Source organism: Mustela erminea, chromosome 5, assembly GCF_009829155.1.
Source record: "Mustela erminea isolate mMusErm1 chromosome 5, mMusErm1.Pri, whole genome shotgun sequence".
NCBI lineage: Eukaryota > Metazoa > Chordata > Mammalia > Carnivora > Mustelidae > Mustela > Mustela erminea.
In genome coordinates this window covers 80,619,622-80,631,817 of record NC_045618.1, presented here as the reverse complement: position 1 = coordinate 80,631,817, position 12,196 = coordinate 80,619,622, and the positions used below count along the sequence as shown (strand labels likewise).

Below are 12,196 nucleotides of genomic sequence, written 5' to 3'. Positions count from 1 at the left end.
GGACTTGAATACGTTAAATATTTCCATTAGCTCTAAAAATACTTATCATATGGATATCACTTAAATATTCTTTTTTAAGACAGTTAAATTGGATTTTTCCAAACATACAAACCCAAGTAAAAATTGTGGTAATTATGTGAATTATTTAAAATAAGAACATAAGCTAACAGTGTGAGACATTAAATTTCCCATATTTACTCCATGTGCTCCAAAGAGTATTAGGAAGACTTTTTATAATCTAGCTATTATAAAAATCAATTAAAGAAAAACATTAAAAATTATTACAACATTAAGGTTAAATTCATCCTTCTTGGAGTAGAAAGAGGCAATAAATTTTGAAGACATCTCTAAAAAAAGGTGTATCAATGAGTCCCTTGTTTGGAAACTGTTTTATTGTGATCTTTATATCATTTAAATTTTGTTACAGCATAAGCCAGACATATCGCCCAAATGAATGCCCATTTTGGTAAATAGGAAAATGTTATAGTCTGTCTTCCCAAGACTTTCTTTTGAGACCTTGTTGTATTTTCAGTCTGTCTTTCATGAAGGAAACCTGTTGAGGGAAGGCAAGTACTTAATCCTGCCATTAACTAGAAGAACATCTTATGTTTGGTAACTATTCAAAATGTATGTGTGTGATATTATCCTGTAATGTCGCATTAATGGAAACCAGTGATAGTCTAATTGGAAGATGCTTAAATCAAAAGCTATTTACTTTTTCAAATAGTTCATGTCAGCTTCCCAATTCTGAAATTCCTTGATTTAGTTTTAATTTTTATAGGTAGTGATTTTTCAAGTTATAGCAGTTACTCTCACTTTTAAGTCAGTCACTGAGACAATGCTTATAGAATACTTAAAAATAAGTTTAAGAAGCAAAATTGTAAATTAATTGTATATTATTTTTAGTTTTACCAAGAAAAGTTCTTAAAATTTTATCTAACATCCCACAAGAAATCTAAAGCTCTAAAGCCATTTGTTTTTGGACTAGATTAGAATCTAGATGATTAATGCTGAAGATCCTTCTTTTGGATCTATGTTAACTTTTTATAATATATACATATACATCTATCACATTTATATATATACATACACATACAGCCATATAAATAATATAGAACATTACATACATAATTTAGATTTTATAAGTATAAATTGAATTACATATTTAAATTATATGCATGTATATATTTATAAATATATATAATTTATATGTAAATATAATTTAGGTTACGTAACTATAGTCTTTAACATGGGTTTTTAAATCAAATTATTTAATTGCTTTATTTAACCAAATTAAATAATTATTTCATCATTTGAATTACTTGATTACAAGCTATATTTTGCACGAAATCTTGAAATTCATTAGTGCTTTATTGCTGAATGGAAATTCTTATAGTAGAATGCTTAAAATGTTTTTTTAATGTATTTTTTAAAATCCGTTTTTAACCATGTCTGTCAAAGAGGCTTATAAGATTGTGACCAACTTAGAAATTTGTGAGGTGAGAAAATACTGGAGCCATAAAATACTTTGAAAGATACTATTATCATAAATTTTCATAACATACTATAAAATGCCCGACAGGTAGCCTTTAAATGAACAATGACTTTGGAAGTAATATTTGTGACACTATTTGAAAAGTCATGTTTTACACGTATCAAAGCTCTTTGTGCCCTATGGTATACCTGTTTATCTCTTCTTCTTATCCAATACCTGAGAAAGGAAGCCAACACTGGCCCACTTTGAGAGGGCACATATTTTCTGGTTGTCTTGGGTCATGGTCATGCCTTACCTACTTTATGTAGGGACAAAACCACCCTACTCAGGCATTTTGGAGTACACTGATTATGTCCCTCTTTATCCCTGGGCAAGACAAAAAAGGTCAATAATTGCAATTAAAAATTTATAGTAAATGTCTAATCAAAAGTAATATTATGGCAATAATAATAAAACCTTTTAGTAATAGATACAATAAAAGATATTTTTCCATTTCTGAAAAAGACAATGACCAAGATAAAAAGATGGCATTGCAACATTGCTTTTTTTTTTTTTGAAGCATTGCTTATTAATTCCATTATTCATCCATGTTGCAATTATGCCATGACAAGTGTATAGATTTTTCTCTCAAACATAAGAAAATGATTTTTCCTGTCCATTGTTGATGGGTTATTTTGACTATAAAATCATCATTTCACATACAGATGAAGACACTGGTAATTCTATTAATTTATTAATTTTTGACACATGAATTGAATCTCAGATTTTCATATTACTGCTAAGATTTAAAAAAAAGTATAACAACATAGATCATATGACAGGCTCTGTCTGTCACCAATTTTGGCAGTAAACTGTTCGTTATAACAACCATGAGGCAGCCCCTCTTTTAGGAAGACCCAAAATGCAGTCAGTTTATGGCATAACAACTCAACAGGGGTATATACCTTTTAGTAAATCATCACCAGTATTAGAAGGAAATGAGAAAAACTCAACAGGTTCTTAAGTAGGATACATTAATATATTATATCATTATATATAAGTATACTTAATAAGATGATATCCATTTTATATGTTTTTAAGAAAATCGTATAAGTCGGGGTTAGATGATCTTGTCATTTCTGTCTGTTTTACTCATTTTTTTTCATCTTTTTGTTTTAATTTACAAGTGTTCTTGTGGTATTTGGGAAAAGTCAAAACCAATTGAAAACATGTTTTACAAGACTTAGTCTTAGACAAAAAGTTGATCTTTTTCAGAACTATGAAGAAGTTTATTTATATCTCATCAGTGTCCTACAAGGGACAATTATAAAAGCTGAATAAAACATAACAGAAGAAAAGAGAACAAAGTAATACTTGGAGGTACCCAAGAGCTACCAAAGCAATCAGGATTTGAAGTACCAATGTCTCAGAAGGAAGGAAGTCACAGAGAGGTCAATACACCCAACATGCCCCCACAACAAACAACTATCTGGCCCCAAATGTCAGTTGTACTGAGGCTGAGAACCCTTGAGGTAGAAATGTGCTGGAGAATTTCCATATTATAAAGTCACAGTTAAGACAATGTAGATTGTCTTAAGCACAAGGCTTAAGTATGAAAAAACAAGGTGGTATTATACAAGAACAGAACAATAAACCAATCAAATAGAATAAAGAGAGTTTAGAAACTACCTGTATGTATGTATTAGCCAACTGATTTCTGACAAGGATATCACTGCTGTGAGTAAAGATGGTCTTTTCAACACATCTTTCTGGGACCAATTGGTTATCTATATGGAATACTTGAATCTTGACTCTACCTTACACCATATACAAGATTAATTCCAGGTAGATTGGGAGCTTCAAGGAGATAACATAGAAGAATAGCTACAAGAAATTGGGGTTGGAAAGCTTTATATATATATATATATATATATATATATATATATATTTTTTTTTTTTTTTTTTTTTTTTTTTTTTGACAGACAGAGATCACAAGCAGGCAGAGACAGAGAGAGGAGGAAGCAGGCTCTCCATGGAGCAGACAGCCCGATTGTTGTCAAAGGGAAAAGAGTGAAAAATTGGAGATCATTAAAATTAAGAAACTGTTTTCAGCAAAAATACCAATGAGTGGAAAGCAAGTCACTGAATGGGAAAAGATCTTTTCAAGTTATCTATCTTATAAAAAACTCATATTCAGAATATACAAAGAACATCTACAAAAATTTAGAAGATAGACAACTCCATTTAAAGATAAGGCATAAGATAAAGATAAGATATAGATGAGATAAAGATAAGATAAATAAAGATAAGATAAAAGATAAGGCATAAGATAAAAGATACAGGCAAAAAATACTTGAACAGCACTTTATAAAAGAGCACAGCCAATAATGTACTTCATTAGTTATAAGGAGTCTAAAGTTAAATCAAGGGGCACCTGGGTGGCTCAGTTGGCTAAGCATCTACCTTCAGCTTGGGTCCTGGTCCCAGGGCCCTGGGATCAAGCTCCATGTCAGGCTTCCTACTCACTGCAGAGCCTGCTTCTCTCTCTCCTACCCACTCCTGTGCTGTCTATCGCTCTCTCTGTCTCTGTCTCAAATAAGTGGATAAAGCTCTTTAAAAATATAAAATAAAGTTAAATCAACAGTGAAATAGTTCTACACCAGAATGTCTAACGTTGAAAAAAAAACCCCGACAATAGCAAGTATTGATGCAGATATGGAGGAACTGGAACTCACATATACTACTACTGTGTGGATATAAATTGGTTCAACAGCTTTGGACAATGGTTGGCCTTTATCTTCTAAAGCTGGACATATGTGTATCATGTGACTCCATAGTTCTACTCCTAGGTTTATATTCAACAGAAAAGTTTATAGACACATATATTTCTATATGTGTCTTTCTATAGAAAGATTCTATGTGTCTTTCTATAGAAAGATATGTACAAGCATTTTTTTTGTTTCTTGCTTTTTAATTTTTTAGACTTCATTTTTAGAGCAGTTTTAGGTTCTCAGCAAAACTGAAAGAAAGATACAGAGATTTCTCGTATACCACTTGCCCCAGCACATGCATTGCCCTCCCATTATCAACATCACTTGTCAGAGTGGTACTTTTGTTAATACTGATGAGTCTACTCTAACGCGTCATAATCACCCAAAGCTCCACCTCAGTGTTCGATCTTGCTGTACGTTCTTTGAGTTTGGGCAAATGTATAATTGTCTGTTCATCATTATGATATTATATAAAGTACTTTCACTGTCCTGAAAGTCCTCTGTGTTCCACATGTTCTTCCCTCTTCATGTTCACCTGATTTCTGCTAACCAGTGTTCCTTTTATTTTCTCCATAGTTTAGCCTTTTCCGGAAAGTTATATAGTTGGAATCATATAGTGTGTGTCCTTTCCATATTGGTTCTTTTACTTAGTAATATGCATTGAAGTTTCCTCCATGTCTTTTCTTAGCCTGAGAACCTTTTCCTTTTAGCATGGAATAATATTCCATTGTCTAGTTATCCACGGTTTATTTATCCATGCACTGAACACAGAACATCTTGGTAGCTTCTACATTTCAGCAATTACGAATAAGGCTACTATAAACATCCATGTATAGGTTTCTGTGTTGACATAAGTTTTAACTCTTTTGAGTAAGCATCAAAAAGTTTGATTAATAGATCATAAGAGTATGTTAAGTTTTATAAGAAACCATAAAACAGTGTTCCAGAGTGATTGTATCATTTTGCATTCCTACCAGCAAGGGATGAGGGTTCCTGTTAGTCCACATCCTTATTAGGATTAGGTATTGTCACTGTTCTGGATTTTGGCCATTCTGATAGGTGTATGATTGTATTTCATTGTTTAAATTTTCATTTTCTTGATAACATATGATGTGGAGCTTCTTTTCATAATGCTTATTTGCTATCTGCTTGTGTCTTCTTTTTTTGTTGTTTGAAGATTTTTAAGTAATCTCAATGCCCAGCATGGGTCTCGAACTTACAACCCCGCAGTCAAGAGTCTCATGCTCTACTGACTGAGCCAGACAGGTACCCCTGCTTATATCTTTTTTGGTGAGGTGTCTGTTAAGGTTTTTAGCCCATCTTTAAAATTAAGTTGTTTTTCTTATTGTTGAGTTTTAAGAGTTTTTGTATATTTTAGGTAATGATCTTTTATTAGATGTGTCTTTTGCAAATATGTTCTCCCAGTCTGTGACTTGTCTTTTACTTCTCTTGACAGTGTCTTTTGCAGAGCAGAAGTTTTTAATTTTAATGAGGTGCAACTTATCATTTGTTTCTTTCATTAATTGTACCTTCAGTGTTATATCTCAAAAGGTACAACCATATCCAAAGTCATGTAGGTTTTATCCTATGTTTTCTTCTAAGAATGTTATAGTATTGTGTTTTACATTAAGGTCCATGATCTATGATTAAAGTTAAATTTTTCTGAAGTGTGTAAGGTATGTGTCTAGAGTTTTTATTATCATTATTATTATTATTATTATTATTATTATTTTGCATGTGGAGTTTGGTTGTTTGAGCAGCATTTGTTGAAGAAACTATTTTTGTACATTGTATTGCCTTTTTTTGGTCCAAGATCAGGTGACTCTATTTATAAAGGACTATTTTGGGGCTCATTAATCTGATCCATTGATCTTATTTGTCTCTTCTTTTACCAGTACCACACTGTCTTGATAATTCTAGTTTTATAGAAAGACTTGAAGTCAAGTAACATCAGTCTCGGTCCTCCAATAATGTTCTTCTCCTTTAATATTATGTTGGCTATTCTGGATGTTTTTCCTTTCCTCCTAAAGTTTAGAATTACTTTGTTGATGTCCATAAAATAACTTGCTAGGATTTTGATTGGGATTGCATCACATCTCTAGATCAAGTTGAGAAGAACTGACATCTTTACAATATTAAATTTTCCTATCCATGAACATGGAATATTTCTCCATTATTTAATTCTATATATAATATTACAGCCAACTACTAAAGAAATAGGCAGCTCTCTTTATCTTTCATCTTTATCATCATATGTTTCTGGTGATTCTACCTTGATAGCAAAGTAGAAAGAGCTGTGTGTTCTCCCCCAACATTTTCTTTAAAGTAATGGTCCTATCAAATACTCAGCCAAAAAAAAAAAAAAAATCCTGATCAGAAAATACTGGGAAGTCCTTCTCAGTTCATTCATGTATTGGACATTGTAATATTTATTAAGAACAATTATGGGTCTTAGAAATCTTGGAATAATGAAATCAGTGTTCCTAAATTAACTCAAGTATGGAATCCCTTTTTCTCATAAAACCTAGGGATATCCTATTTGGGGGCAGAATGCACCTTGAGAAACAGTAATTTAGAGGAATAAATGAACATATGTTGCATAGATCATCTTCAAATATCATGAGCTGAATAGCAGTCAGCCAAAACTGAATGCTGATGAGAGCCCTGAGTAAAGGTATTCAGAGCTTACAAATGAGAAGAAAATCATGAACTTTACATATCAGATATGTTGAGGAGCATAAGGATAACACCTTATTTTGGAAATTAAAAAAATTGATTGAGTTCCTCTCCCAAAAAGAAAGCTTTGCCATCTCTATAGGAAAATGTTCCATAAAAGTACACACAAACAGGGTTATAATTTTATCTTGTAGGGACACAGGGCAGGCTGTCCCAAGATGGGCCACTTTGGCATAAAGATTATTTTGAGTTAAAAGCAATCAAAACCCAGCAGATGCAGGAAAAGTTCTAGGCCTCCCCCACAACTGCCTAAATTTACATTGGAAAAGAGAGCCTGTAACAGGAAGAGAGCTATTAATAGAGACTCCCCTTTACCTAAGGAACTTATCTGCATAATAGGGCAGCTTTATTTTTCCAGACATCTCCCTTCACCTTCTTGTTAAAACCTTCTTCCCAAAGACCTTCTTCCCTTTACATATCCTCAGACTCTACCCCCTTCATTAACTCATACGAGTTCATGTTTCCTCACTGTTTTTGAAATTTCAAGTCTGTGTGGATTTTTCATATGTATTCCTATTAAATTTGATTTTCTCCTGTTAATCTCTTCATGTCAATTTGCTTCTAAGTCCAGCTAGAAGGACCATAAGGCAGAGGAAGTTCTTCTTCCCTAACATCCCCAGTAGTCTGTTTAAATCTGTTCAAACGAGCAGTTATTAACCCTGAGTTCTGCACTTGCTTCATGTCAGTCTAGAAATATAGCAGATATTACTGGGTAACAGTAAATCTTAGCTGAACCTCAATCTAAATGTCCACTACTTCCCAATGTCTCTGATTGTTGAATAGGATATCAGGGTTCAGAAAACAATGGCCCTGCCTTTTTGTTAAGAAAAAGAGTCAGCCGTATTTTGGTTTTGATTTGGTATGAAAACGACATATTCAGTGTAAATACAGGATATGTAAGTCTGCTTAACCAAGTTTCTTTTATTTTTCATTGCTATTCCTCTTAAAACAACTTTTTAGAATAACCTTTCTTTTTTTGAATTGTACTTCAACCTTGAATGAAATCAGACAGAAAATAGTGATATGCAGCAAAGACTTTTAAGATGAGCAAAGAATGCACTGTAGGCATATTTCTCTCATTAAAACTTTAACCCACTGTTGGACTTTCCAGGTTTGTAAACCACTGACTAATACCGATTATTCATCAGGTTATTCTCGCCAGCAGGCAGATAACAACTATGTAACATTTGATTACTTTGATGACCTTTTTCATTCTTTTCCCATTGAGAGGATGAATTATTGTGAAGAAAATCTAATCTTTCCCGTAAAGGTCAAAAATGCTTCATTTTGACTATAATTTATTTTCAATAAGGTGAAGGAGCTGTCTTTCATCACTGACATCTTAACAAGTAGGTTTTTTTTTTTTTCACCTCTCCCAACTCACAATTGTAAACTGTGCTTCTGCAGTCTTGGCTTAGTGTCCATAATTCCATTTAAATGTTAAAAAGTGGTTTCCAACTCAGATGTCTCTGCGGCCCTAAAGGCTAATTAGTGTAATATTTTGCTTAAAAATACATCTATATAAAACATTACTGGTAACGTGCCTTGCTTTCTTCAAATAACATCATTTTCTTGTCTTTTTTCCCCTTTATTCTGCACCTTTGCCTGTTTTTTGCTCTTCCAACTTCATGTTTCAGTCTCCTGTGAGTCCTGGCTTTGAGGTAGGTACTAATTCTACCTAACAGTAGGAATATGCTTCCCCATCTTTTACAAACCAGCATAATGCTAATAGGTTGACATCAGACAATTATTTACATTGACTTTGTGAGAGTAATCAAGTCAGAGTTTAGCTCAGAATCCAACCTGTTGAACTGCAGAAAGCCCATAGGTTTTTCTAGGAAATTGAAAAGGCAGGTTGAGAATAGAACAGAATACAGTCAGCACGCACCTCACCGGTAGCATGTTAACTGAAATGCGTGCATATTAGAATTGTATCCTGAAGACAGGTTCCACAGAACCATGCAGAGTGAGGCCACCATCCCAACACACACATACACACACACACACACACACACACACACACACACACACACACACATGTTTTAGCTGGCATGGTGAGGTATACAACAAGAACTGCCTGAAGATGAACTTAACTTTTTTTTAAGAAAGGAGCTTTTAATCCTTAATGTATTATCTGTTACATTCTATTTAGTTATTTTTTAAATGGATTGTATGCAAATAGATATATCAGGTCTCAGTCCAAGAAGAAATTATATCTAGAAAATTCACAAATTTTCATCCTTGAGTTTTTAATTAAGCCCCCACCCCTCCAAAACTGGCCTTTTATTTATCTTAAGCAACTGATAGCCTGGATATGGGGAAAGGCATTTAGATCACATGTTAAAGCAGAGTATACAAGGGTGCTTTTATTATGATAACTTGTTTTGACCAATTGACATGTTAATATTTAGTTTTCCTTATTTCCTTATTTCTGGCAAATTGAGAATTGACATATTATTTTTCTCAAGAGACTATAAATTTCAAATACCATTATTAGTGTCCATTCTTAGATGGTCTTGTTAAAGTAACTCTAACAAAGGAAGCTAATGAAAACACAACTAGAACGTGTTCTAGGTTAAATAGAATTGAGAAGTCAAGATATCTTGATTCATAGGATTATAAAGTGAAGAAATCTACTTCAATAATAGTAAATTTCTGTGTTTGGGCAAAACATGCCCTACTTAGAAAAGTCCAGGGTGAAAGCTAGGTAATTTTTTTTATATTCTTGCAAATTTAAATTGTGTAATTTACAATGCCTTCCAGACATAATTTGAAATGGGAATTAGTATCTTTCCCTTCAGACTGTCCTTTGGGAATGAAGCCAAAGAAGAACGAGAAGCATTTTTTCACTTCTTTCTCCTACATTGCAATCAGGAAAGATTATCTAAGGGACTGAGGGAGATAGTCTACTTTTATGTGAAAGTTATACAACCTAAAGGCCACTAGGCTTTCACAAGATGGCTCCTGAAGCAAATAAGATGCATTTTCAGCACAAGCTGTTGTTCTTGAACTTGTTTATATCCAGTTTGTTGAAAAGATAGCAGACTTTTGTCTTTATACTTGCCTTGGAAGAAAATGATGCATAAAATTCGTGATAGTAGTGTAAGTTGCAGAATTATTATAAAAACCTGGTCACGGTTCCACGCTCGTGTCCTGGTCAATTAATGCTTTTAGGTTTATAACTCTGGAGTGTGAAAGCATACAAAATTACTTAAATTCTCTGCTTTTATGTAGCTTGCATAAATGGCCAATGTACAAACAAATAGTTATAGTATTATGTCTTTGTAAAAGCTTCCTGGTGTTATAATGCAGTGATATATATTAATTTTCTTAATCTCTCCTATTGAGTAGTTTGTTTTCATTTCTTTTATTTTAGCTGAAATAAGCATACGTATGTTTTTGTTGTTCATTTGTAAAAGTGTTAGTAGGTTTTCCAGTCAACATTTGTTGAGTGTATTTAGTAACTTATCTTCTTAGAAGCCAAATGGACTGAAGACTATATACAATTTTTTGCCAAAGGGGTTTTCAAAAAGTTGTAAAAGTTTAACTTTATAACCTTGAGAAGTACAGTGTATGAAAGTTTTTACTGCCTTACATTCTTCCTGACAATAGATTTTATCAGTATTTTAAAAGGTTTTGTTTTGTTTTATTTTATTTACTAATTTGATAGGTGAAAAATTTCTGTGCTTAAATATTATTTCCTTATTGGAGGATAAACAGCTTTTCATATATTTATTGGCCATTTGTATTTCACCTGTGATAAATTGCCTATCTTTTTTCTGTTGAGCTGCTTATTGGTTGCTGAGAATCTTTATATATGATTAATCCTCTGTTCATCTGCGGTGAAAGCATATTTTCAGTTTCCTGTGTGCTTTTGCTGTCTTTTCCCACACCGCTTTTAGTAGAATGAAGCAGAATTTAAGACAGTGATGTCCTTTGCAGTCACAAGATATAGTGATGATACATTGTGTTAAAAAATAAGTTGGGTCTTATGGAATTTTCAAAATTTAAGAACTTTACTAAAGTTCTAAAATTATTTTTAAATATCTTTCAGGAATCATTTGCTATTATTGCTTTGAAGTTAAAGGGCTCTACAGAGAATCTATTTTTGGTAAAATTAAATGCTTCTAGTCTAGTCCTATGGTAATTCCTAATACTCAGACCGCCTTACAGAAATTATTAGGAAATAAGTTGCTAATTCCAAAAGTTTTCCTTGTGTTTGACTGTTTTATATCCTCACCTTTTGCATCCTTTAGTTTTTATGAAAGTTAGATAATATTCAGTTTAACTTGTTATTAAGGGTGCATATTTTCTAAATAATTTGCCACAAACTGCTATTACTTTGATAACGTTTACTGACTCACATTTAATTACATAAGCATTGTATTAAAAGGAACTCATGCCTGAATACTTTCCTAGAAAAATCTCCCCCACAAATGATTCATTCAGTTACTGGTTTTGCTCATTAAAAAAAAAAAAAAAAAAAAAAAGACAAGAAAATACCAGTATTGAATTATCTATCAGTTACTGGATATCCTGATACCCTTTATCATAGTCCAGGTAGATTCTTTTCAAATGAGCAAATAATGGGGGGGGAGGGGCTATTTCTAATCCTGAATGAAACTATGATGATATTTCTGACCAAATAAAATATTTTCCAGGATATTTTCCAAAGTAGAAAAGTCTATGTAGAAAAAAAGACTTCAATTGTTATTACTCTTGTGTTCTGGGGTTCCTGGAATCCTCGTGATTCATCTGAATTAAAAAAGTCATTTTTCCACTGAAATATGCACCATAAGGTCCATGTAGTACATTTGCCAGATATTGCAAGGTTTCGTTTGATGATTGTGTAAACTATTTCTCCAGATTCAGACCTGGGTAGTGTGTATGTTCAGTGAGGAAAGACATCCAAGAATTCTTGAACCAGCACGTCTCCATCCCCTGAGAGTTAGGAGAGTATGTGCAGTGGTGGGTTTGTCAGGAAGGAGCCCTTCAGTAAAATTAAGAGTGTGTGGTCTGCTTGATGTGTTACTAATCAGCTGTTGCCTAATTTCATTCACCATGTCCACCTTATTATTAATTACATGCTCTGTAATATTAAGTACATGTATATTATTAATTCATGCTCTGAACAAAAACTTCCAGATGTAACTCTAAATGTAAACACTCAGGCGTGTTCTTCATGAACTCCCCCCTGGGAGAGGGGCATTTACCA

At 32.9% G+C, this 12,196-nt stretch overlaps 1 protein-coding gene across 2 annotated transcripts in view; it reads left to right on the top strand.

The window, feature by feature from the left end:
* PRKD1 (protein kinase D1) overlaps positions 1–12,196 on the top strand; it is a 332,127-nt gene that overhangs the window by 253,063 nt on the left and 66,868 nt on the right. The window contains exon 5 of one of the 2 annotated variants that reach the window (XM_032343992.1): positions 8,619–8,642. The exons of the other annotated variant lie outside the window; for it this stretch is intronic. Coding sequence (XP_032199883.1) covers positions 8,619–8,642 — 24 coding nt within the window. The remainder of the gene's footprint in view (positions 1–8,618; positions 8,643–12,196) is intronic. 2 annotated transcript variants of the gene reach the window in all.